This window comes from Prionailurus viverrinus, unplaced genomic scaffold, assembly GCF_022837055.1.
Source record: "Prionailurus viverrinus isolate Anna unplaced genomic scaffold, UM_Priviv_1.0 scaffold_45, whole genome shotgun sequence".
In the NCBI taxonomy this organism is placed as follows: Eukaryota; Metazoa; Chordata; class Mammalia; order Carnivora; family Felidae; genus Prionailurus; species Prionailurus viverrinus.
Window position 1 is genome coordinate 2,830,517 of NW_025927610.1, and position 27,528 is coordinate 2,858,044.

General features: G+C 53.8%; 1 protein-coding gene across 7 annotated transcripts in view; it reads right to left on the reverse strand.

The window, feature by feature from the left end:
* The window catches only part of NSD2 (nuclear receptor binding SET domain protein 2), an 89,936-nt gene that overhangs the window by 19,445 nt on the left and 42,963 nt on the right, over positions 1 to 27,528 (reverse strand). For 6 of the 7 annotated variants that reach the window (XM_047847156.1, XM_047847157.1, XM_047847158.1 and 3 more), the window contains 7 exons: positions 26,641 to 26,807; positions 25,654 to 26,142; positions 17,022 to 17,166; positions 14,073 to 14,191; positions 12,021 to 12,102; positions 10,764 to 10,885; positions 236 to 367 (listed from right to left, as the gene is read on the reverse strand). In XM_047847156.1, coding sequence (XP_047703112.1) covers positions 236 to 367; positions 10,764 to 10,885; positions 12,021 to 12,102; positions 14,073 to 14,191; positions 17,022 to 17,166; positions 25,654 to 26,142; positions 26,641 to 26,807 — 1,256 coding nt within the window. Of the gene's footprint in view, positions 1 to 235; positions 368 to 2,286; positions 8,135 to 10,763; positions 10,886 to 12,020; positions 12,103 to 14,072; positions 14,192 to 17,021; positions 17,167 to 25,653; positions 26,143 to 26,640; positions 26,808 to 27,528 lie in introns of those variants that run through there. The other variant, XM_047847161.1, reaches the window with a different exon arrangement.

Sequence of the window (27,528 nt, forward strand, 5' to 3'; positions counted from 1 at the left end):
CCTCCTCCATCCACGCCCGACTTCGCATGTTCGGAAGACGCGTGCGCCACACGTCGCCACACGGCGGTGACACGAAACAGCCTCCGGCGGACGCCCGAGCCCGGCCGGGGCGCTCGGTCCCGGGTCCCCCCACCGCGGCCCGGTGCCCTCATAACAGAAGCCCGTGTGACCGCGGGTGCGAGTGCGGGCCCGGGCCCGGGTCAAGGACAAGAGCAAGCGGCGGCCGACCCCTCACCTGACACACGTACTCCTTTTTGGCGGCCACGCCCCGCTCAGACTTCTTGGAGGAGACGGACGCTTCGGTCTGGGTCTCGTCGGCGCTCTCGTACGGGGACTCGGCAGGCTCGTCTCCCGGGCCGTCCGACACCTGGGGGCGAAGGAGGCGGCACAGGTCACCAGTGCGGGCGGAGGCGGCCCGACTCCTGCTTGGCTGCGGCCCGACTGCCAGCTCCTGGCCGCAAAGGCCCGGTGCGCCCACGGTTTCCTGGGAGGGCGCGGCGGGTCGACCGAACTGTAACTGTGCGGAGGCTCAGAAGCGGACTTCGCCCTCTCCGCGCGGGCAGAAGGGGCACAGAGGCACGTGTCTTCGCGTTCCTGCCATCCTGACCCAGGAAGGAACTGGTGAAAACCCCACGCGCCCCAGCAGGTGACCTGGGACGGGCCCGGGACTGGGAATCTTGACCTCTGTCGCCCAGTCGCTTACGGCCCAGCTTTTCACAGTAAGAGCAGATCAGCACCCAGTGACTTTCCAGAAGAGCCAGAGCGAGGGGCAGGAGGGGAGCCTCCGCACGGCGGGCCCGGCCGCTCCCGGAAGCCGCCAGCACACGCAGTGGGCCGCGACTAACGGGTCGTCTCGACTTGCCCTCTGCCTGCCGCCCGTGGTCCCCGGACGGGTCAGCGGGCGAAGGCAAGGTCAGACCTGCCGGCTCTGGTAACGCGTGAGCCCAAGAGAAAGCCCTGGGAGAAAAACATGGCAATCGTGGAGCAAACAAAAGCCCCCACCCCCACCCCCACCCCCCCCGCCCCATCCCGGTCGTATTTCATCCCCCTTCACTATCAGGGATCAAGGAGACCAGGCTAAAGCCTCCCTCTCATCACTGTATGCAACGTCTTGCCCTCATTTGAGCAGCAAGAAACCTCTAAATAGAAATCAGTAAATCTTTAGTACGAAAATGTTCTTCTATACCAAATTGAAACTGGAAAAAAAAAAAAAAAACACCTAAAAACACATTTAGCATTTATTTGACGTTAGGTAAATGGAATGTTGAATACTGAGTTTTTCAACACAGCAGAAGTATAAACTACGTCTCCTGTATACCTTGATAACCACGACAAGTAATTATGTTATATGTAGGCCTGCCGTTTACCAATGACTACAAAGCTAGAAATTAAAATCGGGCCACAATTAAACAAAACAGAACAAACCCCACCAGCCAACCCACCCAATGCTGTAGTCTTATCAATTAACTTCCTCCAGACTTAGCTCGATGAAATTACAGGGAGAAGAAAAACACCCCAAAACACTTAGAGCTGGTGTTAGCGGGCTGGTCTTTGAGGGACACGCTGCCTCTGGCTGGTGTGTGCATCGGTGTGGGGGGGGGGGGGGCAGGAGGTCGGGCCCAGCTCTCCGCCCTTGCTCCTCTATGCTGACCCCTCCCGCAGTAACACAGTCTCAGGAGGAAGCCGCCTTTACGCTCCAGTTCCTCACCTTTTCCAGGAAGACGGAAACAGCGGCATGAACGTACACTAAGTTATGGGGGTCTCACACAGTAGGTCTCCCCTGCCCCCCAGGCTGGCCAGATGGTGCCCCTCCCTATCAGCTCAGCACATTTACTCCTTTATCATCAACATCCAGAAAGAAGGCAACTTGATTAAAAAAAAAAAAAAAAAAAAAAAAAAAAAACCTCTGCGTTCAAACCCCAATTTTAACATGTCCATCGTATTCGGAGTCACAGATGGGCGGGGTCTGAGACGCTAGGGGTGCTGGGGAGCCCGGGGCGTTGGGAACACCAGCCACACCCCGGGGCCCCGGTCAAAGGGCAGCCCGAGGCTGACCCGTCTGATGAGGAACCGAGGCCCAGAGAAAGGGCCTTCAACAGGGGCTCAGGGAAAGCGAGCCCAGTGCCCTGCCCACCAACCCACATTCTTCCCTTCAATGTGGTCGGAACAAATTTAAAGCTTTACAAAAAAAAGAAAAAAAAGAAAAAAAAACAAAAAAAAAAAAAACAAAAAAAAAAAAGGAAAAATGCATGGAGAGAAAGACAGAAAACACAGACCAGTCCTGGGTCGAAGAAAGGAACAGCACCTTTTATTTAAGATTTACAGAAAAAGTTAGCACGTTTCCACTTGGGAGATATTTCCTAAATTAACAAAGTCTGTTTTGAGGAAATAAACACTGAATACATATTTTGAATGGAAATATAAATGTTAAGACACACATGAGGCTTGTTTCCTGATTGGGGTCTAAGATACACATACAGAATACAGACCTTACAATATTACAGTCCGTGACACAGATGCGGGAGATTGCGACCTTCGGCCCAGCGAACCCCTTCCCAGCGACCCAACGACCACTAGCACAGTCGGAGGGAATCCACCGGCTCTCCGCTCGGCAGACCACCCACAAGAGGAGCAAAGTACGCGGGCACCGCGCCAGCCTCTACTCCGGGTGCAGGGCTCCGCCTCCACGGGCACCAGGTGACGGTACTTACTCGGAGATGCCGTTTGTGAAAGCGACACCTTCACCCGAATGGTCCCAACACGGTCCCAAATCTCAGTCTACGACATCTACGGTCTATTCCATATCCAATAGGATGCATTTGGAAAAAGAGAAATGTAGTAACTGAACGGACACAGACTGTCAACAACTTTCCCGTCGCTTCCCGATCCACCAAAGCCACACCTGTGGCACGGATTTCCAAGCAGCTTAGTTCCTGACTTCTCCGAGTTTTCTGGAGTCTGAAAACACTTTCTCTACCCTCCACTCAGTATGTGATAGTATCAAATTGCCTATTTGCCTTAGAAATACGTTCCTTGAGGGGCAGGGAATGCTGTCTCCACAGTAAAGCAGGGATTTTTCAAGATGATATTAATGAACACAAAGTAACCTAGTGAACATATTTGAACCAACTTCAGGAAACAATGTAGCCGTTTAGGGGGACTAAGGAACCCCAGTCCTCTCTGCTGTGACTGGGGCGGGGTGGGGGGGGGGGGCGGCCTGTGCCTCAGACGGCAGGGTACAGAGTGATTTTTAAATTTTTTGACAAAACAAATCCCTTCACAAATCGAATTCCACATCATTTTTGAAATACAATTACAGACCTTGAACAATATATATTTCTATAAACCAACATTATTTCCATGTTTACGTTACGCTTTTGTAAAGGAAGAAAGAACTATAAGTACTTTCACATAGCATCTTGGATTTACAAATGATAAATATCCTGTGCTCAGCAGAGTTAATGAGCTTAAACTCCAAAGACCAATCTCAGGTCCTCCAAATTAACATCACAGTGAAATATTAAGAGTGGAATTAAAATAATTTTTAAATCAGTCATTCACCACCTAAAACACTACAGTTCAGAGTAACTTTTATTAAAGCGACCCTCCTAGATGACCTCGACTACAATGTCCTGGGGGGCGCCTCAGTTCTAGTGCTGGGCCGGGTCACCGAGAACACACACACACACCACACACACACACACACACACACACACACACACACACACACACACCCCACCCACCTTCTAACCTGGAAGCCTCTGTGTCGTCCAACGGCCCCAGAAGGTGCCAGTGAGAGCCAACAGGTCGGCCACGGCCACAGCCACAGCCATCAGGCCATGTGGCGGCCGCTCCAGATCCAGATTCAAGGCTGGCTCTGATCGTGAGAGGAGTCTCTACAATGTCCTATCGACCCGACCCCACTCCGTCCCAACGGTGTCCTCAGCAGTGGGGGAGGGGCCAGGGCCAGCCTGCTACAGGCAACAGCAATAGCAAGGCAGGGCAGCGTGAAAACAGTAGCAAAGCTCCCACCTGCAGCTCAGCAAGCCCTCCCCCCCCCCCCCCCCGCACCCCCGCACGGGGCCGACATTTCTTAAAGATACAGTGTGCCTGAATGATCAGCATGCTTTAAAATGTACACCAAAGAATTATGTGCCCAAGCTCAACAGCTCCGTGTAGGCCAGAAGAAGTTATAAAGCGGATCTAATGTGTAACTGTCTAGTCGCTGTCAGGTTCTTGGACGGACCCTGAGGGACATCCTCCCTGGCTGGTGACAGCGCCTGGAAGGGAGTGTGGAAGGGAGTGTGCATCTTCCCAGACAGTACAAGGAACAGGGTGAATACAGTGCCTGCCATTTTCCACCTGCTAAGGGTAGTCGGCTTTCCATCAATGGCCAGTAAGTCAGTGGTGATTTCTAATAGGCTAGGTAAAACAGCAAAATAGGACTGAAAAGGGATCAACACCAATGTCCCTAACCAAAAATCCTAAAATACACAGGAGCCAGTATACTTCTTAAAACAAAAAAAGGGAAGAAAAAGGAAGGAAGGAAGGAAGACAAACCTCAGAGCCAAGAAGCAGCCAGTGACAGACTGACAGCGTGTGGAGACGCTTTTCTAACCAGACTCCATTCTTTCAGCTAATGACAATCCTTTAAATTCATATTCCAAAGATAACCAGCAGGCCTCGGCAATTACTTTCTCTGTTTAAAGATTTTTAAAGGCTGAACGTAACGGTTCTAAAAGCGTGGAACGCTACGGCCCGCACGAGGTAGAAAGAGGCCTCACCAGGCCGCACACAGAAGTCTTCCTGATCAGAACCACCTTAAAATGGACTTAACAACCTAAAGGGGCTAAACGCGGTCGAGAAGCGTTAGGTCAGAAACCAAGCGAGAAAGGAACCCAGAAGACCCGCCCACGTACGGACGTCTGCCCTTTCCGACAGGAGCACAGCCTCCTCGCCAGCTTGGCCACACGCGGGGCCTCTGGGTCACCAAGCCTCCCCTTTCCGCTGTGCTGGATGCAGCAAACGGAGGACCGGACTTAAAAACGCTCGTGCTGTTACCAACATGGCACACAAAGTCACCGCTCGTGGTCTGCCACAGCAGGCCCCACACCACTCACATCAGGCTTCGGCCAAGACCCCCCTTCAAGGGCATTCCTCCATCATTTGAGTTTCACATCCACACATGGGTGCATTTTTTTGTCTTTCGGAACCAGATGCTAACTTACAATCTCAGCTTTATTCTCAGCTTGGGGACGGTGCCCAGGCAGACCCTTGCTGGGTGTGCACGTCACCACCCCCGGGCAAACGCTGGCTCTCCTCACACACTTCTGGCCCCAAATCTTAGGCAAGCAGGTCAGGGCCAAAGAGACACGGGAGTCCCGATCGGGTCGCTAACGGTTCAGGTCTCACACGGTGCGTGTGGCCTGGCCGGTAACACCCCAATTACGAAAAGTCCTGTAACGGCCACTCCCCTGTCCCACCCCCCAAACCCTGAACACTTCGTCTTAACCCCTTCTGTGCTTGTGCGTGACCTTCCAGCGAAAAGCTCGGCCTCAGACACACGTGAAGGCGGGGGACCCCACAGCGATCACCCACGAAGCAGGCGAACCCTTCCTGGAGGGCGGGACAGACAGGACTCGTCCATGCGCCGTGCGGGTTCCGTTCACCACACGGAGCATCCTTGTCATGAGATCTGGCCTACATCTCCTGTTGGTTTTTAGGAGCTAGCTCCCTCTTGAAAAAAAACGGGTTCTTTTCAGTTGGGAGACAGAGATGTAACAGACACAATTACGAGGAGGGTGTGGAGATGCACCCAAATCCATCACCATCAGAGGCAGACTTACGTTTAACTCTTGTATTAACCCTGGAGGGAGGCCCACATGGGAGACAGAGGCCCCTAACAGGTGCATCAACAGAACGGGAACCTCTACTGCCGATAGGCGCACACACTTCACGGGACCTCTATCATCGCGGGAAACTTCCAGTCTCGGAACAGCGACAACCTCAACTTTTCTATGTTCGGACAGGTTTCACCTCTTCCGAATGCCTCGTGCTCCTTCTCGTAGCTACCGCCCCTGACCAGGCACCAGCGTGGGGTGGGAGGAGGGACTGCAGCAATTAAGTGGGGCCGTTAACAACGGTCCTACGTACAAGAACAGTCACCTCCACGACAAGCAGTTCAAACGGCAAGACTAGAACGTGTTCGGTGTTGTCCTGATCTCTTTACGAAATGAGGGAATTTATGTTCGGTCAGTAGCATAATGGATGTGTATCGTGGCAGACAACCTTCCTTGCCTCCTAAGCTCTTTTCGGAACAGGAGCCCTGTCCACTCACCTTCAGGAAGAGCCGCGGGTGGGAGCGTTCCCCAGCAAGACCGCTGCTGCCATCTGGAGCGGGACGGCTCTGCCCCACGCGGGACCGTCTGCCTCCTGCAGGAGCTGAACACACCTGCCACTGCCTGGTCGCCCGCCTGGTCACTTCCCGACATCCTCGGGGCGGGGGTGGGGGGCGGTGCCTTCCCCGGTGGAGGAACACCGCGTGACCCCCATCCCTGCCCCACCCCACACCCTCCTGTGTCCTCGGCTGACGCCACTCAGCGGACATATGGGCCCATCATCCCGGCAGGCGCCTCAACGGGGAGGAGAGCCCCTGCTCTCCGGCTGACTTCTGGTGCCCCCCGGCGCGGGCTGGGAGCCGGCCGGCCACCTACGCGAAAGTCACCGCGCTACAGTTTCAAACGGGCTCGACCCTGCTTGCGATAGTTTCCTGACCCGGGCCACTCCTACACGACCTTCCTTCGCACTTTCCAATCTCGTAACTAGTTCTCCGCCAGCCCTGCCCACACTCACGTCCGGGCCTCCCGCCGCGTCCGAGCAGAGCCACCCGCCCAGCGCTCAGCCACAGTCTAGCGCCCGGCCGTGCTCCTCAGGCCCAGCGTCTGCCACTCGACCCCCACGTGCACGGGGCAGGCAGGAGGAGAGCTCTTCATGCCAGAGCAGAATTTAGACTTTGGGATAAAAATGGAATGATGGAGATTTTATTGTTTTTATTGTTATAACCATTATTGTCACAATAGCGAACCACCGAGTCCCTGCAAGGCGTCAGGTACCCCAAGTGTTTTACATGCGTTACAGTACTTAACGGTTAGAACACAAGTATTAGTCAGAAACTTCCATTAAAGGTAGAACGCGTGTGAAGAGTGTGCTGTGAGTGACCGAGGGCTCCTAACACGGTAACGTCAACAGCAGTCCTGCCTCCGGGAGCTGAGGGGCAAGTGTGGCCTGTGCCCCTCCATGCAGGCATGCGGACGCCCCGGGGTAGGACAGCGGGCGACACCCAACACTCAGTCATTTAATGTGACAGCTGACGTCCTACAAAAGCAACCGATTAAGCTGTGGTTGTAAATAACCTGATCGAGGTATCCCCAAGATACTGGTCGCTGCACCAAAAGAGTTAAGTGGCTCGCATGATACTGAAAATGAGACTCTTCCTACAAATTCACTGTGTCTAGTGTCATAGTAAAACCGTGTGGTAAAAAAGGACAGAATCGAAACCCTTCCGCCTTCGCTGTTGGAAAGCGGTTTCGTGTCTACAGTGCTGAGTGCATTCCAGCTGGCAACGGGGCAGCTGACGCGGGCTCCTCCTACTGTGTGCGGCTCGCTCTCTTTCCGGCGGTGCGGGCACCGGCAGCGTTCGGTACAAACTCGGTAAGTCATGAGCCAGAGGACGAGGGTGGCCTCGAGCAAGGCCAGCGCCTTCGGCGTGGCGTCCTCGTCGCAGGCCCAGGGCAGCCCCGTGTGGCGGGCGTCCCTTCGGCCTGGCATCTACACGGACCGCTGCGGGAGGAGTGTGCCTCTATCGTGAGATGAGCGGGATCGGGGAAATGGCCTTGCCTGGGCATCTTACCTTGGTCTTAAAATTTGTTATCTGTTCTCTTCATTGTGTGTATTATTAATGCCAGTGAAAACAGATTATCACACATCTTCCATAAAATGACTGGGGTACGAGTGTCACTGAGTGAGTGCGTGGACGTGCCACCTGCAGCAGGCATCTGGAATATTACAGCATTTAAGTGCGGTACGGGGCAGCTGGGTTCACATCCAACTTGGCTGATGTGGGCTCCCGTAAAAGCTGTTACCAGCGAAGGCGAAAAAGATAAGAATTTGCTCTACTAAGGGAATAAGAAACGAGGTTACAAGACACTTAAATCACATCAACTCCCTCACAGGCCTTTGTCACGCAAGCGTGCGATCTCCGTCTATTCTCTTCATCGTCTCACCATCAGGGCAATGAAGCACTTGGTAGCGGTCCTTCCGATATAAGTTTTATTTCCCACGTTTACCTTTTTCGAGAAAAGTTTAAACCACAAGTGACCTAAGAGATCTTGAAACACCAGCTCTGTGACAAGCCCTTATTCCGATCAAGGGTGACAAAAGTAGGAAGGAGAAACAGCCACGGCTGCGTGGCCCGAGGGAGGGCGGGTCAGCGCAGACCGCAGCCCCACGGGGCCTGACTCCCTGCGCCCCCGGACCAGGTCTGCACGGTGCTTCTGTAACGCGCACTGCGCCTCCTGCTCCCGAAGGCGGCCAGCACAAATACGCCGTGAACGCGTGCTGTGGCTCTGGAGCGTCAACACATAACAGACAAGGCTTTTCGTTCACCCGAAGTGGTTTTAATGAACAACGTAATCCTGTGAAAATCAACTCTAATGGAAGGCTTCTGCGAGCCACGCAGAAGCGGCCTGACGTCAAAGGCCTGGTGGTTTAAACGTTGCTGAGTAAGGAGCTGAACGCACGTGATGGGAACTGTGTGTCGCCTTCAAAATGCAGGAAGGCATAGGATCATGATGTAGTTAATATAGAATATGAACATAATTAATCAACTAACCACTTCCAAAGTTCCAAAGAATTAAGAATCAGTTAAGTCTACTGATTATAAAATGCTTCCTTATCTAAGTCTCCCCGCGTTCAGAACAAATGTCTAAACCCGGAAGACCACGCTCACCCTGGTTACAACGAGAGTCAGGCTGCCCGACCCTAACCACCCCCCCGCTCCCCGCCCCCACCCTCCACCCCCCACCCCCCCACCCCCGGCACCTCCCTGCCCTGGGCCAGGGGGCCCCTGAGCCCAGGCCTCTGACTTGTATAGCTTCTGACCAGGAATGACAGAGAAGATTTCAGCAGCCTCAGCGCCTTGCCTTTGATTGGATCTGACGAGGGTGTAAGTAAAAACTCAACTGAATGGTGGATCAGAATGCGATGACAGAAAAAAAAAAAAAAAAACCCATTAAAAATCTTTTTACATATAAAAGCCGACTTGAAGCAAAAGGGATCTACGGACCTGAAACTTTTTATTTTTAGCATTCTTTTCCTTTGGGATGGGAATCCTCATTTTTAAAAATTCTTTACGATACTAATCATAATTCCGACAAGAAAAAAGGAAAAAGGGAAAAAAAATCTGTATAGAATTGGTCTCTTCCATGTTTCAATAAGCCCCCTGGAAGGTTAGTGAGTGCCTACTGCATTTTCGTGAATGTGCCCGAACAGAAGAGAGGTCTAGTCCCCTGCGCACATCAGATGGCAAGAAAGTTCCAGTCCCGCGCACGTGAGCAGCCCCCACCGCTACTGGTGTTGAGTCCCCAGAGAAGACCCCTCTCCGGGTGGCTCTCCGCACCCGCACCCCATCAGACTGCCCGCTGCCTGGGCCCCCGAGGACACCTCACAGGGGAAGGGCCCCCTCGTCTAAAGGGAGGAAGCAGCCGAGGCTGAGAGACAGTGACCGTGGCAGGGGCCGGGTCACAAGGGCCACCTTGTCACCCAACAGGGCGAGGGGCCACTACCTTGTTCGAAAAAGCCCAAAGTTAGCAAGTCCTCATAAATGTTCTAAAAACAGGCCTCCTGTCTACAGTGAGGACGAGAGGCCCCCAGGAAACAAAACAACAAGGAATTAAAACTGGAATAGAAGCTCCTCGGGTAGTCACTAGAATCGGGAATCCAGAGCCCCCTCTGGACAAAAAGTGCTACGCTTGCATTCTGAGGCTGTTTGTTTGTTTTGGTTTTAGAGTGGCAAAGACTTTAGATTTGATGACGAAGTCCAGATGTCATGATACAAGGGTGGGAACAGCCTCAGAGAGCTGTCACTCTGCTTCTGTGTGTTCTGCAAATCCAGAAAATAGAGGAGTCGAATTACCATGGTAGTTGTGACTCACCTCAACACTCAAGTACCTAAGAATGTGCCAGACTTTAAAGGCCCAAAACCAGGGAACGCGGGAGGACATTCCTCCGTGAGCCCAGGTCCAAAAGCCGCTGAAAGGCGCCACGCCAGGTGAGCCGCCCTTCTTCCCGCCCGAGGCGGGTGAGTGCACGACGGCCAGGGTCAGCTCGAGTGACACAGCGCGTCGCGCCAGGGCCAGAGCGGGCTTGCGGTGACGTGGGCCAGGTTACCATGTGAGGGCTACACGGAGCACAACGTTCCAGAGACAGACCGCGAGAACAACTGCACTACGTCCAGACCGGAGCACGTGCACGCCCGCCTGTGCGTCCTCTGCGTGCATGCGTGTCTGTGGCGCTCACGGAGGCTGAAGTCGTCGCTTCTTCCGCCTCCGACTCGCCCAGAGTTTAAATGACCTGAGACTCACCTACGTTCGCCTGTGGCCAACACCAGTGTCACGCGTGTCAAGTCTGACTCACTGGTGCTTCCACCTGGGCAACTTAAATGGCCTTCACGTGAACGCCAGTTAACGCTAGGATTATGATTTTACCTCGTTCTCAGTTAGGGACGCAGAAGGAGATGAACTTTTGCTAAAAGGAGCGCACGACGCTGCTGCAGACGCCCGACTTCGCTTCTTCAGTGGTTTGCATGCGTCAGACAGGTGTTTCGTTGCTGTAAGACAATTTTGGTTTACAGAGTAAAATTTGAAGTCTTCCGCCCTCCGTCTCCTTCTTTCCTGCCTTAAAATCACCCCCCTAGTAAGTGAGGTTCTAAAGGTAAATTTCCCGGGCCGCTTTGTGACACTAAAGGCTTAACTTTTTACCGCGAAAAAAACCTCACTCTAAGCAAGGGCAGACTGTACAGTGAGCCCCAGTGTCCCCCTGCCTGGCCCCCGAATCCATCAACCTGGGGCCCAGAAGGCTCCATCCACGCCTAGTTTCACGTCCCCCTGGCCACGTTCTTCTGGTGTGCATGCCACACCCCGTTTCACCTGTAAAAAGCTCAGTGCGTGTCTCTGAGACAAAGTCTCAAATACAAGCGCAATACCGCGACACCATTCTTAAAAGTAACGCTCGATCCCTTCGTATCATCAAATATCCACTCAGTGTTCAAACTGCTCGTAAACGTCTTCCTTCCAACAGTCCATTTAACCGAGTTTTAAAAACCAGCACAGCACTTGCTGCAAAATAAGGGAAATGAACCCATTTCCAACCCTCGCTCCTCCCGTGAATGTTTCCTTCCCTAGGTGCGAGCTGGAGATGGTAAGCCCCCCGTGATAAACTATCAGATACGATAAAACGACAGTGAGAAGGTAAGGCGGCCCGACTCCCCCTTTGTTGTTTTGACGGTTACTTTTCACAAACATCCAAAGCCAGTTTTCAACGCGTGAAAGGGAAATAACCAGTCACTACTTTTACTTCCGCTAACACGGTAAGTGAAGGGTCGGCTCCTAAAAAGGGGTGGAATCTATAGCAGCAGCTGGCACCAGCAAGTTAGAAGCACGGATGTTCCTGGTTTAAGGAACTTTTCTAGTATCATTTTAAACTGAAAATAAAGCCCAACGGAAATCAGTAGAAAAGTAACTTCAATAAAACGTAGCTGGATCATCAGAACAACTTACACATTCGAGCAGTTGATCTTTCAGCTGCGCGAGAACGTCCCTCCACCTTATCCTCGGACCCTGGGCCGTCAGAGCCCCGGGCTCCCCGGACCCTGGCCCAGCCCAGCTCCCCGTCCGTCCACCTGCAGCCCACCAGGCACCTGGAAGGGCCTGCCAACAAGGAAGAAGCGCTAATGCCCACATTACCTGCCTGGCTCTTCAGCGAGGTGGCGGCCTCCATGGCCTTGCAAGAGCCTGTTCGGGCCGTCTTGTCACTCGCCGTCTCTCTCTGTTGTTAAACAAAAGAAACAGGAGAACAAGAGGAAGGGACGAAATCTGACGTGAACCAACATGGGTTGCCGAAACGTGCGACAGAAAGGTCTTCCTCTGGAGATGGGCTCCACGCGTGCCAGGAGGGGGACCCCGCCTCACCCCTCTCCACTCTGCCATCTGCTGGGACAAGGGGGCCAGCGGGGCCACGCCTCACGACCTAACGGTCATGCCGCCGAGACTCTTCACGTGAGCGGCATTCGATGTGCTACTCAAATCTGCCTCTGAATTCAAAGTGGAGTCGGGGGTCCGCCCCCCAGTCTGTCCCGTGAACCTGAAGGGGCCCCGGGTCAGTGCCAATGTCACCGTGCTGACCCCCCACTCGGAGGGGCCCCGACTCGGAGACCAGCTCCAGGTGAACTTCACAAAGGTCATCCGCAAAACACGTTTCACCACCGAGAGACTCCACCCAAAAACACGGTACCGGGACCGTTTTTGCCCAGCACTCGGAACCAGAAGCAGGTGTAGACAACCTCTCCCGACAGCCCCAGGGGACCGGGTCACAGGACTGTGCAAAAGGGAACAGGCGCACGGCACGGGGCGGCACCTGGCGCATCCAGGGCTCCGCGTGTTGGGAATTCTGTAGGACGCGCTTACTCAGATTGATAACTAAACCCGAGGCGACACCACTACTCTCTTTGTTTGCTATTTCCTGAGCTATCAGCTAATCAAACATTTCTACCTAGCTACTTAATGCGAGTTTTGATATTTCAAATGTCCAGGGCCACACATTTTTTTAAGGTAAATATGAAATGCAAATATCTCAAAGCAACCGAGGTCACTATGATTGCCGGCAAAGGACTGCTCTAACACCAGGTGGCCAGAGGGCAGTCACCACACGCAGTGCAGCGACTCAAGGTGAACATTACCTATCTCAGCACTGGACACTTGACAGGTGCCCCAGAAGAGGCCCTGGTGGCCAGAAACACTGGGCAGGACCCGTGTGCCCCCTGAACCGCAAAAGCAGCTTTGAAGTAACGGGGGCGCCCGCGTGGCTCAGTCGGTTGAGTGTCCTACTCTTGGTTTCAGTTCAGGTCGTAACCTTGCGGTCCGTGGGATCCAGTCCCGTGCTGGGCTCTACGCTGATGGCTGGAGCCTGCTTGGGGCTCTCTCCCTCTCTCTCAAAATAAATACATAAACAATTTTTTTTTAACGTTCAAAAAAGAGAAAGAAGACAGAAGATGTGGTGGCCGCATATTTACGCTTCAACGACATGCAGAATTCATTTTCCATTCCAAAAATACAGCGAGACAATAAAGGAGCCTCTTAACTTAGGTTAGAAGATGGTATGAGGCTTTACTCAAAACCGTAAGTACACAACTACTCTGTCAGAACGATCGCTAAACAGCTTTACACTAAGACATAAGATGCAAAGCCTGTTGGGGCGCCTGGGTGGCTCGGTCGGTCGGGCGTCCGACTTCGGCTCAGGTCACGATCTCGCGGTCCGTGAGTTCGAGCCCCGCCTCGGGCTCTGTGCTGACAGCTCAGAGCCTGGAGCCTGTTTCAGATTCTGTGTCTCCCTCTCTCTGACCTTCCCCCATTCATGCTCTGTCTCTGTCTCAAAAATGAATAAACGTTAAAAAAAAAAAAAAGAAAAAAATTAAAGATGCAAAGCCTGTTTACGCTCCCGGTTCACGGAGAAGCTCACTGGACGTGTGAGACAGTTTCCATAAATGACACTGAGTCATAAAGCACATCGGAAAAGGCTCCCGCTCCCGGCAAGCATGAGCACCATACGCCAGGTGGGAGAATCCGCCGTCTCTCCAGCTATGTGGACCCTGGCCAGGCAGACTCGGCCCCCTGATGCACGTTCGACACCCACTGGGCACCACCCCAGAGGAAGGCCTCCTGCCTCCCACAGGCATCCACTGAAGAGTCACACGGGAGGGACACAGTCCTCCAGCCTGGACAAACCCGGGGTGCAGTTACCTTCCGGAGACCGTGCTTGTCGGTCCTGAGTCTTTTCCTGGGTGCGTCTTCAATTTCAACGTCTTCAGGAGGGTCCTGTGTCCTCTTGGTATGGTTTCTTTTTTTCCCATTTACGTTACCTTGGAACAGAGAATGGGCGAAACTGACGTGAAAAGCACTCCACGAGCCACCCTCCAAAGCACTGCTCCCCCAGCCGGGGCACGCGTGCACCAACCCAGCCCAGGAGGGTCTCCTGCAGGGCCGTCGGTTCCCAGGGCCCGAGAATTAAGGGCCAAACCTCTCTGCATTCTGCACACGTAACACCGAATACTGGAGAACGCTGATCTCATCTACAGACTGTTATGTTGGTATTTCTCATAATAACATTTTAACGTACTAGAGCATTAAATGTAAATATAACCCAGGAGTTCACTAACACTCAAAGATGGAGGAATTTAAGTGGAACTTTAGAAAGGACACAACTTGCTACTTTTTATACATTTCCTTAAAGAAGCATGTTGGGTAGCAGCAACACGGCTGCGGTGTCTGCAGACTAAGGGTTTTCTACCAGTGGTTTGTGCCAATTACGTGTTTCCAGGAATATCAACTAATCCAAGTCTTAACGTGTTCAAACAGTACTGACCTAGAAAAGTGAGACATAAGGTAATCTTACGGTGCGGTAAGAATTCGCAGTGCAAATTCTAGAGAGGTGATTAATTTGAACACGCCGATGTTTATTTCAAACACAAATCCAGCATTTCCGTTTGCACGACTCTCTTACAGAGGTGCAGGGCTTACCCCTGGGACTGTCCGGGAAAAACATCCCGTGGGAGGGCAGCGCTGTCCTCAAACCTTCCTACCAGGCGGGACGGAGCCCTCAGGCCAGGAGTGTGGCGCCCAGCAGGAGGTCACCCCGGCCGGGGCAGACATGAGCACAGAGCTGAGCGGCCGGGCAGTCCCGGGACGGCGTCAGCCGGCCCCCTCCGGGCCACAGCACCGTGGGCTGCCTGCCGTGGCGGCACGGGAGAGGTGTGCCCGTGGAGGTGTGGGGGCGGTGGCGGCTGCTGGGAGGCCGTCCCCACGCAAGCGGCACAGGGCGCCGCCAGCCCGGCCTGCCGCAGCCTCCACCGCCCGGCGTGCCCACCCTCCTCGCACGTGTCCACTGAGCCACAGACACCCGCTAGCAGCAGCCGCCATCCGGCGGCTCACCTTCACACAGGTGAGGTGGGGCCGCAGTCCTCGCAGAAGACGTCCCCTGGGCCCGAAATGACACAGCAGGGGCTTCAAACACAGGTGAGCAACGTGGGCACCTGCCTGACTTCCTCACACTGAGGCCGTGGCACAGCTTGTCCCACAAACACAGTCCGCCCGCCATCTTGGTCACCGGCACGGGGGCCCCGATGGGGAGGCCGGAGGGCCCCCAGGACAAGCACACACTGGACACACACACGGAGGAGACCAGCCCTGTCCCCCTGTCCAAGCACTCGGTAGCCGTCCCAAGTGACCACACGTGACCCACAACCACCTGCACACTTACTCCAAGGGCAGTTAAATCTGGCTTCAGGAAAACCCGACTCCTTCTTAAGTAAGCCAGTCATTGAAAAGGGACACTCCTCTGGATGTAGGGTCCCGACAGAGTCAGGTGATCTTTTGCCTTTTAAAGAAAGCGCACGAGGGGCGCCTGGGAGGCTCAGTCGGTTAAGCGTCCGACTTCAGCCAGGTCACGATCTCGCGGTCCGTGAGTTCGAGCCCCGCGTCGGGCTCTGTGCTGATGGCTCGGAGCCTGGAGCCTGTTTCCGATTCTGTGTCTCCCTCTCTCTCTCTCTGCCCCTCCCCCGTTCATGCTCTGTCTCTCTCTGTCTCAAAAATAAATAAATGTTAAAAAAAAAAAATTAAAAAAAGAAAGTACACGAATCCAAAATACACTTACTAGTCTACCTGACAGCATTTGCAACAAATCCTGAACTGGACAAAGTCAGTATTAACATATGAGAGAGTCGATGTGGAGACCCAGAGGCCCTAGAATCAAGATCCTCCGTGAGCGAAACAGAAAGGTCTCTAGTGCGTGTGCAATTGGTCAGATACACCAGTGCTGGTCCAGAAGCACGAGCAGGTGCACACGAGGGAAGTGCGACTCCTTCTGGCTCTCGCCCCCCTCTAGGGGGTCTTCGAACACTTTACATCTGGCCTCTCCAAAGCTCTTCAGAGCTGAACCTCGAGGTACAGAACTGTTCTGTATTTAAACTGATAACCAACCCATCATGCTTATTTTTTACGTTAGAAACGTCGGTTTTCCACAACACGTGTCCAAGCACACACAGATGACAAATCTGACCATCGTCACGGTTCCTCCAAAAGCTCACAGTGTTAAGTCTCCCTTCTCTTTCCGTTCACCAAAGCAAAGTGGCATTTTTTTGATATTTAAACTGAAGGCCTGTGAAAAACCAGAGGTCACCCACATTTAAGGTCAGTCCACAGTCACCTTCCTCACCCTGCGAGCTCTCCAGCAAAGAGATCAGGAAGGCCCCCCTGCCTGTAGGGGCAAAGCCCCTTGCGAGGGGCAGGCACAGCCCCTGCTGGGAGGGCAGCCTCGCCAGGGGGCCACAGGCCACGGTCGGACTCTACCGTGCCACGTAAGCCCGGGCCCCCTTCCTTTGGGTGTCCTCCCCTACACCGCCCCGCCGGCTGCAGGGGTTAGAGCGCCCGCTGCGCTCGGGCACAAGAGCGAGGGGCCTGAGGCCAGACAGAGGGTGACACCGAACGGCTCTCGTGCAACGATGAGGGAGGAGCCGCAGACAGCGGAGGTGGCTTGATCGCGCCCACAGCACCCTGGCTGCCGGCACGGGCAGCAGGGGCGGGGCTGGGGAGGGCGGCCCCGCCGCCCCCGGGGCTCCCAGACCGGGGCTCGGCCGGCCCCACTACGCACACCGCACACCTCAGCAGAGCGCACTCGCACGGCTCTAGGTTTACCGGAGTCTTCTTCAGACTGGGGAGAGGCCACGAGGGCAAACTTGGTGTTATAGCGCGCCTTCTGCTTCTCGTTGAGCATGTCCCACTGGGAGCCGAGCAGCTCTTTGACCTCCTCGGCCGAGGCGTCCGGGTGCTCTGCGACCACCTGTGGGCACAGCAAGGGCGGGGTGAGAAAACCACACACCTGCAGCCCACTGGGGGTCCGTCCGCACCAAGTCCAGGCACGGCCCCCGAGAACCCAGCACGTGGCACGCTTACCCCCGCGTCACGGAGCTGTACCCCACAAAAGCTTCAAAGAGAATTAGTGAGGATCTGCTGCTATAACTCGTCAGAAGTTTATAAATAAAAGCAGCGTGGTGAAAACAAGTCAACGGAACTTATGACAACTCAGGAAATAATAAATGGCAAGAGGAAAATACACACTTTCCCCAAATCACTGAAGTATTAGTAAGTTACAATTTTCTAGGCATCCTTGACAAGTCAGCAGTGGGAAAAGTGCCCCACGAGCGCTACCTGTCAACACGGGGGGCGGAGGCTTGGCTTGGCTTTCCATGACCCATGACTCGGGCGCGTGGCCTGGACGGATGACACAGGGGACGAGGCAGGAGCACCAGGCCCCATCACCGCCCGGGTCGGCACACAGAAGCAGGCCAGAAATGCGGACCTCGGGCCCCACCCCGGCCTTCCCCAAGGTCTCCGGGGGACCCAGAGTACCCTGATCAGGTACCCTGAAGCCTGATTCCTGGGCCCGCGGCCTTGGCTGCACGCTAACAACCCGGGGAGTTGGAAAACCTCTGGTGCTCAGGCCACACCGAGGCCGGGTCACGCTCTGGGCCTGACGTGGCTGCTGTGAGGGCTCCCGGGGGCCCCGCTGGGCTCCCAAGCTGGAGAGCCACCAGCAGCTGAGGCGCAGAGGCTGACAGATCGCGGCCTGCAGGCCAAGCGAGCCCCACCTGCTGTCTTCTGTGTGGTCTATGAACCAGGAATTGATTTTACACTTCTAAATGGTGGGGAAGAAGAACACCTCGTAGCTCGTGACAATTACAGGAAGCTCGGGTATCAGTGCTCCTATCTAGTCTTACTGGAATTCGGCCCCAGGCACCCCGGCCGGCCTCCCAGGGCCGCCTTCCGGCCCCGGCAGAGCCCCTCTGAAGGCCTGCTGCCTGATTCTGAGCACTGGCCAGAACGCTCTGGAGCGAGACCCCAGTCGGCACGTGGCGCCTGCACTCGCAGCTCCGCAAACTCGGGTGAGCAGAGGTGCGGTGTCGTCCTCTGCGACGCGGCCACCCCGATCTCCCGCCTGTCCGGCCACCACGGGCCACGTCTCCCCCAAAACGCAGCCCCCACTCACACCACGGTCACCACAGTTGGCTTCCTACAGCCTCCCGTGTCCCCCACTCGTCCCCACGTCCCGGCACGCCTCCGGCTCCCCCAGCCTCGGACCTCGGAGCACGTGCACCTCCACATGTGGGTGCACAGCCACCCAGCCCTCTGTGCCCTCCCATCACAGGGCGCCTCTGGCAACCACAAGTCCAGCCCCGGTGCCCCGTGGGAACTGTCCCCATCCCCACCCTGCCCCCGCCGCGGCCCCACACACACCTGCCCTCCCCTCTCACCTTGGGGGCTCCCTCGGCCTAGTGGCCGGCAGGGTTCTGTCCCGCCCGCCCAGCCTGAGGGATGAGCTCACCAACCCCCACGCTTCAAGCACCGAAGGTCTCGGACCTTCAAGCAGCAGAGGCTTCTGTGCACGGCTCGGACTCACAGGACGCTTGCCTTCTAGAACTCTCCTCTTGAAGATTCCTCAAGATCAGCACATGCATTTGTGGACCCCCCACCCTATCACCCACCCCTGAGTACAATGTCCTCAATCAGATTTAATCCTAACAGTGTTCACAGCCACCACCACCCCGCCCCCCATCAAACAAGATTCCCCACTCCTCCTTGAGGCCCCCTTCCCCCCTGCACCCACATCCCTGCCAGGCCGGCCAGCCCCTCTCCCGGATGCCTCTGCACCCACCCCACCTGGATGGCTATGGTTTCAGCAACCGGTTTTCTGGCTCTTGGTCCTATCCATCTACCCGCTGACATTCCCACCCTAAGAGGTCTCCCTCCTGCACCAAGAGGGACCATGGCCGGGCCCACATGTAGGGTAGAGTCCCTGCCAACGGACAATGTCTTCCATGGCCCCTCAGAACCTGGAGCCCATCCTCACCCTCCTCTCATCCCTCCCCGGACAACTCTGCACTCGGGGACATGATGGCTCTGTCTCTCCACAGGCCCTTCCCTCCCAGAAACATGATCTTCCATCAGGCTGACTTTGGAGCGCCCTTCAGCTACAACGCTGCCTGCCTGCCTGCCTGCCTGCCTGCCTGCCTTCCGGCAGCATCCGGAGCTAGGGGACAGGAAATAGTGTCGTGGCAGCCACCACCCCACCTACAGCACCCACCTCACTTTTTCACCCTAGTCACCCACCCAGACTCTGGCCGGGGCCTCAGGGTCTCCCTCCCGCATCGCAGGTTCAGGAAGCAGCGGCTGCCCAGGAAGGTCTGCGGGGTCTCATCAACGCACCTGTGCGGCACAACGGCTGCACGTTCAGCGTGCACACACGTTCGTGCGCACAGGCAGGCACACACGCACACACTTAGGGCCAAGTCCCACTCCTCCTCCCTGCCTGCGTCCCCCCACTGGCAGAGGACGGTCACTTTACATGTCTGGGTTCAGCGTAGCCAGCCCTGAAACGGGGATAACTCGTGCCAGCCTCAAAAGGCCTTCGTGACAACTGAACATGATTGTTTCCAGGAGAGCCTGGGTGGCTCAGTTCAGGTCAGGATCTCACGGATCATGAGTTGGAGCCCCACCTCGGGATCCCCGCTTGGGATCCTCTTTCTCCCTCTCTGCCCCTCCCCCGCTCGTGCGCACCATGTCTCTCTCAAAAGAAATAAACTTAAAAACAGTAAGTAAGAGGGTCGTCACAGTGGCGTACCAGCCACATTCCTCGCAGATGGCAAGCACTCAGCGGTGGCCACTCCCATACTTTCAATAAACTACTTCGGACACACAAAAAGGCACAGAAGGCCGAATACCCCCAAGCTCACCCACTGCGCTGACTCAACGACACCGGAACAAAGATTCCGCGCACCCCTCAGGGCTCGCACTCCCCGCCCCCGGCCCACCTGTCTGCCCACGCACCCGTTCAGACCTTTGTGCCGCCTTCTAGACTTCTGGGATGGTCACGGCGCCACCCTCCGAGGGGCCCCGGGAGCTGCTGCCAGGACTCCCGCCTCCCTGCTGAGTGGCACTGCCAGTGTAGCCAACGCACAGTGTAGACAGGCAGCCCACCGGCTTTCAAGTCTGAACTTCCAGAAGACGTCGCCCTGCCCTCCGGGATCACCCGTTCCACAAGAAGCCTGCCTCGGTGCCACCCCACGGACAGGACCACGCGCTGAGGCCTCCTGCAGGCGCCATCAGTGCAGCACCTCGGAAGACCATCCCCCAGCCCCAGCCCCCCTCTTAACTGTGACCTCACGGGACACCCTGAGCCGGAACCACTGAGCTGCTCCCAAACCCCCGACCTGCAGACACTGTGGGCGGATCCACGTGTGCTGGTGGTGGTGGTGGTGGTGGTGGTGGCGGCGGCGGCGGTTTTCAGGCCGGCTTCACACCCAGTGCGGAGCCCGACGTGGGGCCTGAACTCACCGTCCTGAGATCAAGACCTGAGCCAAGATCAAAGTCGGACGTTCAACTGACTGAGCCACCCAGACGTCCCTATGCGTGTTGTTGTCTTAAGCCACTAGGTTCTGAGGCAACGTGTTATGCGATACTACATAACTACCGCGAACGTTCGTACAAAGAAGAAAGACGTGAAGCACGGTTTGTTTATATCACATCGATAAAAACTGGGATCAGGGAAGGTGAAACAGATTCTTTAAAACTTGGAAACTGAGACCATACACATCAGTAACCAACGACATTGCTACTGATGCTGGAGCCTCTGGGAGATCCTTCCTGGGATTTTTGTCACAGTGGGGCTCCCCCAGCTGCTCTCCCTTCCTTGCCTGCAAGGTCCCCCCCACCCCCACCCCCGCCCAGGCCCTCATCAGCAGGACTCCATCCCACTGCGGGCTCTGTCTCCCAGCAAACTATTCACCACCCCCACTGCAGCCCCATCACTGTGCTCCAGGGACGCCACAACGGACACTTGTGAGCTGAGCCTGCTGGACAGAGAGAACCAAGCGAAGCACGTTAATGAAGAACTCAACCCACTTCACAAGGCAGCATGTTCTCCTTCGTTTGCAAGAAGGAACTTGAACTTCAAAACAAAAGCCCGCGGGCAGCAGCCAAATATCCCTGAGAGTCACAGTCTTCTATCTAGTGACCCCGGAAAAGGGGGCAGGAAGCAGAGGGAAGGCTTCATCCGACTCTGTTCCTCAAGAGTTGGCCATGATTCATCAACTAACTACCAAACAAAAACCATCCTTGGAGTCACCGTCACCCCTCGAAAAGAAAAAACCACCTAGACAGACCCAGATCATTTTCCAGGGTGAATCGGAGAGCAGCCTCCCCAATTCAAGCCTAGAATTACTTATCACAGAACCAGCACACACACACTTGTATTAACAACAAAGTCGCTGAAACGGTTAAAGAACGTCCAGGCGTCATCACTCTTCTGACGACGATAATCACCCCAAACCAAGCAACACCTGCACCCAGCTGGGAGGGAAGGGGCCCATGGGCCTCATACCCCATCCCCAACAGAGACTGGGTACAGGCAGGGCAGGGTAGGGCACCTGTCTTGAATGTGAACTGAAGCTTCATCGGGCACCCTTCAGTTCTGGCTTCTGCATGTAGCAGGACGCCGCGGCAAACCTGTGCGTCACGTGCTCTGGAGAGGCGCTCGGAGCTGAGGGACTCCGCGGGTGCCCAGCACCTCACACACGCAGTTGCTGGAGTGAGAGGCTTCTGTTTGCTCTTGGCACTTTCCTTAGTACTAGAAAGGCCGTCCTGAGAGCAGGATGGGTCCCCAAAGGCAGAAAGGGTGGTCTCGGGAAAGCGGTTTGAATTCTCAGGCGCCCGCTTTTCTCTCGTAATTTCAGATGCGCGGAGAGACCAGGGACAAACAGACGGGAGTGTGGCTGGCTGGCCGGCTCTGGTCGAGAGCCCTGCCCTGCTTCCCAGAGCACGCAGCTGCGCGGCAGCCACCACGGGGGCCCGGCGGGGACGGTCCACACCGCTCAGCGCCCCGTACCGCTTCCAGTCCGACAGAGGCCGCGGCTCCTCCCTGGGCCGACTTCTCCGCTCCGAGACGCTGCTCTTCGGGGACAGATGAGGCAGACGGGTGGGTAAAACGGGGGGTGCGCTGCACTTTTCACACTTCCCACGAGTGACAGGATCTGCACGTCCTTCGGCCGACGGCCTCCTGCTGGACTTGCGGCGGCCCCTTCGCCGCCGCCCCGAGTCGGCCACAGGAGCACGCCAGCCCTGCCCCTCCCTTAACCACCTCTCAGTTGCAACCACCGTGCCGTCTCCTTGGGCACGTGGGCCACCTTCTGCGGGGTCAGTACCCGGGAGTGACCTCACAAGACAGAAAAAACATGCATCTTCGGGGCATCAGGCTGGCTCAGTTGGAAAAGCATGTGATTCTTGATCTCAGGATGGTGAGTTCAAGCCCCACGGTGGGTGTAGAATTACTCAAATGAATGAAAAAGTAAATTTTTAAAATAAAAACTTTAAAAACACAAAAACAAAAAAAACCCACGCATCTTCAATTCCGCGATACGTCACCAAATTTCTCTGGAAACCAAGTGTAAAGAACGATGCGGGCTCTCTCTGCCCGTCCTTCCCGAGGCGCAGGGCTGGGGCGCTCACCCGGCAGCCGCGGACAGTCCTCTGTGGTTCCCCGGCTGCCAGCGAGGCAGAGTGGCCTCTCTCTGTGGATGCACTGGCTGCCCAGGCTCTTCTAGAAATTGCCATTTTCGCAGCCTTCAGAATGGTCTGAGCTCCGTACCCAGTTTGTCCTTTCGTTTTGTTCCCGGTTGTCCCTGTCACATAAACTTTCATTTTAACGTAGCTCCTCAGGGGCCTATGATCGGTTTGGCTTAAGAAATCTTCCCCCCCCCCCCCCAAAAAAAAAAAAAAAAAAGTTGAAAAATGGGGCGCCTGGGTGGCGCAGTCGGTTAAGCGTCCGACTTCAGCCAGGTCACGATCTCGCGGTCCGTGAGTTCGAGCCCCGCGTCGGGCTCTGTGCTAACAGCTCAGAGCCTGGAGCCTGTTTCCGATTCTGTGCCTCCCTCTCTCTCTGCCCCTCCCCCGTTCATGCTCTCTCTCTGTCCCAAAAAAAAAAAAAAGAAATCTTCCCCCCTCCCAAAGGACAAAGTTGTCCCGCAGTGGCTGAGTCCTGGAAGCCCTGGGCGGTCCTGGCGCCCGTCCAGACTGTCCAGCTGCCCGCGCCCCTTCCCCATCTGCTTCCAGGTTCTTCTCTGGGTGCGGCCACTGCCCTGAACATCCCCGGCCGACACCACTGCCCCCAGCAACAGAACCTCCTGTGTGGTGGGCAAGTCCTCAGGCCGGGCTTCTCCTCAACGTGGCTACTCATCACCCACTTACAAAGTGCAAACAAATTCCCACTGGGAGTTTTATTGGGATTATATGGAATCTATAGTTTAATATAAGGTAAATTGACAACCTCAACTTCGGAATACGGAACCTTCCTATATATTAATGTGTGTATTTATTCAGGTCTGCTAAAATACCAAGAGTTATTTTTCCCAAAGTCATACACATTTTGTTATATTTTTTTCTCCTTCAAATTTTTATTTATAATTCTCACTAGTTAACATACGTAGTGTAATATCGGTTCCAGGAGAATCCAGTGACTCCTCACCTCCATACGACGCCCAGTGCTCATCCCAGCAAGCGCCCTCCGTACTACCCATCCCCCATCGAGCCCATCCCCCAGCCACTTGCCTCCGTCAACCCTCAGTGTGTTCCCTGTCCTTACAGTCTCCTGTGGTTTGTTTCCCTCTCTCCCCTCCCTTCCCATGTGTCCATCTGTTTTGCTTCTTAAATTCCACATATGAGTGAAATCATGTGGTATTTGTCTTTCCCAGACCGACTGATTTCGCTTAGCATAATGCCCTCTAGCTCCATCCACATCACTGCATATGGCAAGATTTCCTTCTTTTTGATGGCTGAGTGGTACTCCATTGTATACATACACCACATCTCCTTTACCTGTTCAACATTTGGGCTCTTTCCACAGTTGTTGATAATGCTGCTATAAACAAAGGGGTGTGTTGTATTTATTTCTTGATACCTTATATTTTTGTTGCTGTCATAAATGGTATCTTTTTTTTTGGTAAGATTTTATTTTTAAGTAATCTCTACACCCAAGGTGGGACTCAAACTCACAACCCAAGATCAAGGGTCGCACGCTCCACCAACTGAGCCAGCCAGGTGCCTCAAACGGTATCTGTCTTATGTTAATTTCCTCTTTGTTACGTTCTTGTATACCCCGGTCCTAGTGAACTTTTATCAATTCTGAAGATCTTCTTTTTTAAATTTTTTTTTAAATTTTTTTTTATATTTTTGAGAGAGAGACCACGCACATGTGTGTGCTACTCCACCTCGGTGGCACCTGGGGCGGGGAGAGGGGCATCTGAAGTGGGCTCTGAGCTGACAGCACAGTGGGCTTTGAGCCCCAACGTGGGGCTCAAACTCACAAGCTGTGAGGTCATGACCTGAGCCAAAGTCGGATGCTTAACCGACAACCACTCAGGCGCCCCTGTAGATTCTCTGAAGTTTTCTACACAGACCTCTACAAACAATGACAGCTTTATTTCTTCCTTTACAACTATGCCTTTTTTATTTGTTATCCTTATCTTACTATACTGGCTAGTACTTTCACTACAACACTTAACGTAAGTGGTAAAAAAAAAAAAAAAAAGGCATTTTTGTCTTGTTCACGGTTTTAAAGAGAATGCTTCTAATGCTTCACTAGTAAGTGTGATGCTCGCCGAAAGCTTCCGATTGATACCCTTCCACAGATTAAGGAAGTTACCTTCTAATCCCGGCTTGCTAACTTCGTATCAAAGAGCAATGAATTCTATCAAATGCCTTTTCTCCATCTACCGAGTGGATCATTGATTCTGCAACACAGTGAGTCACACACTCGATTTTCTCCCATTACACCTCTCTGTTCCTAAGGAAAGCCCCTCCCAACCCGTGTATCAGTACGCGTAATATCGAACATAACCGAGGCCGGGGGTCTAATCCCTTCAGCTCTTTACAACCAAGCCCTTATCACCATGTACTAACCGATGCCGCATTCCAGGAAGGTGATCAAGAAAAGTGTTCAAACGCTTGCCCTATCGATATACTTCTGTCCCTGCTGTCTCCTCATCCACAACGGGAGGGACGTTCTAGTAACCCAGAGCACACAGGCAAGCGTCCCCGCCCTCCAGGACGAAAGTGGCGGTTCCCTAACACTCCCGTATTACAGCTCAAACCTCTGCAAAGCTCACTACAGAGCGAGCTGAGAGCACCGCGGAACGGGAGGACTGCGCTGAAAGGATGTTCCCCAAACTCGGGAACCCCCAGAAGAAACGCACAACTGAGAACCCGGCACAGTACCGACCTCGTCCCTGTGCTTCTGACAGAAGACCAGAAACTGGGATGCCGCATCTCCCTTTCTGCTTCGTGGAGCGGAGGCCGTGGCCTTCTTCCTCCCAGGAGGAGACCCGACTCCTCTCTTGGGGTCGGCCTCTGCCATCTTTTGAGGAGTACTCTGTACTGTCCCAGGGTCACCCGCTCGGTTTTCGGCAGAGCTAGACAGCTTCACTCTCCGCCTTCTCTTGATGGGAACGCCCTCTTCTCGCATGGACTTGGGGTCAGCAGCAGCTTCCTCGGGGACTCCTGAGGGCTCTACCATGGGTCCCAGTGGCGGAGCCTCCACAGGAATGCCTGCCTCCTTAGCTACGTGAGGGTTGAGGTGAAGCCGCTCCCCCACGTAGAGGAAAGTGAACTTGGCCTTCCGCTCCTCCACAGACATGCTTGCAGCTTCTTCTGCTTGAACGATGCCCGTTTCCCACTGGGCCCTCAATTTCCCTGAAATAGGTTTCAACAGCTGAAAAGAGAAACATAAGCCACTGTAAATTTCATTATACAAACAAAAAAGTTAACCCACTTTAAAGAAGAATATTTTTAGAATTCCAGACAAATTTAGAAATCAAAAGCTATAAAAACCAATTTACTTGAAGGTTTAGACAGAATTCAGCCCAATGTAATAACTGTTTCTTTAAACCAATTCCAATCCCATTTAACTAATGTAACATACACACTACATAGTATATATCAGAGACAACATTTCACGTATTTTTATGTATACAAAGAAAAATAAAAATTATAAAAGAAGTTATCTGATTATCATCCAATGAGTAAAACGAATAAACTAGGTCTCTAAGGACACTTGTCGTATTCTGTAACACAGCATACTTGGGCAAAATCAAACAACGATAGACATAAATCATTATAATATATCAAGCAACCATAATTTCAAAATAAGGTAATAATTAAGAGTAAAAATTATTTTGGTCTAAAATTATACTTAAGGAACATCTATCACCTTAATTTTCTCAGCTTTCGTGGGTGCCTGCTTGGCACTTTCCTGGCATAATTTTTCAAACTGTCCTTCTCCTTCAAAAGCTACAAGGCTCTTCTCAAATATCCAAGCTCTTTCTGGGGCATCACCAAAGAATTGTACGTGATACTGGCGTGCACTCTTTTTCTGACCTAGTTTTTAAAATAAAATGTTAGAACTTGAAAGGTAGAATTTGGGATCAAATTAGGCAAGTCTATTAATAATTAGTGATATGAAGCTGCTTTGAAGTTGTTTTATTTGGTTCTGTTTCAGTCTGTTAACCTCAAAAAAAGTCCTACTCTTTTTACCCCACCAAGCTCCACGTCAAAGAGAAAGGAAACACATTTATGAGGGATTCAGGTAAGATTCAAATTCGACTAGGAAAGAAAGTAAATAAACGCTCTCCTTTATCTCCTCCGTCAAGATCCACTTAAAAAGATTACCAAATAAAGAAAGTAAGAGAGGACATCAGCAAAAGGGCCATTCAACAGAGAGGGTACTAGGCAGCAACGAATGGGATACAGACTGGTGTCAGATGGCCCGGGTTCAAATCCCAACCCCATCACCTACCAGCTGGGCAACCTTGGGCCGGCTACTCACTCACAATGCTCAGAGGGGGAATCAGGGTACCAATGACCTCTGAAGGCAGCCATGAGGCCACAGGGTAACCCCTCAGATGTCCACTGCTGTTCCTCTTAGCAGAAAGGAAAAAGCCACATCCTACAGTGCGGCCAGAAGGGAGATGGGTGAGGAAAGAGACACTTGAACCCAAAATCCAAGAGAGGATCCCAAAATGCCATATTTGGCTGAGGAAGAGTGAGGCTGAAAACAAGCAAGCTGGTTAAAAGGTCAGACCTCTGTGCCAAGTGGAGG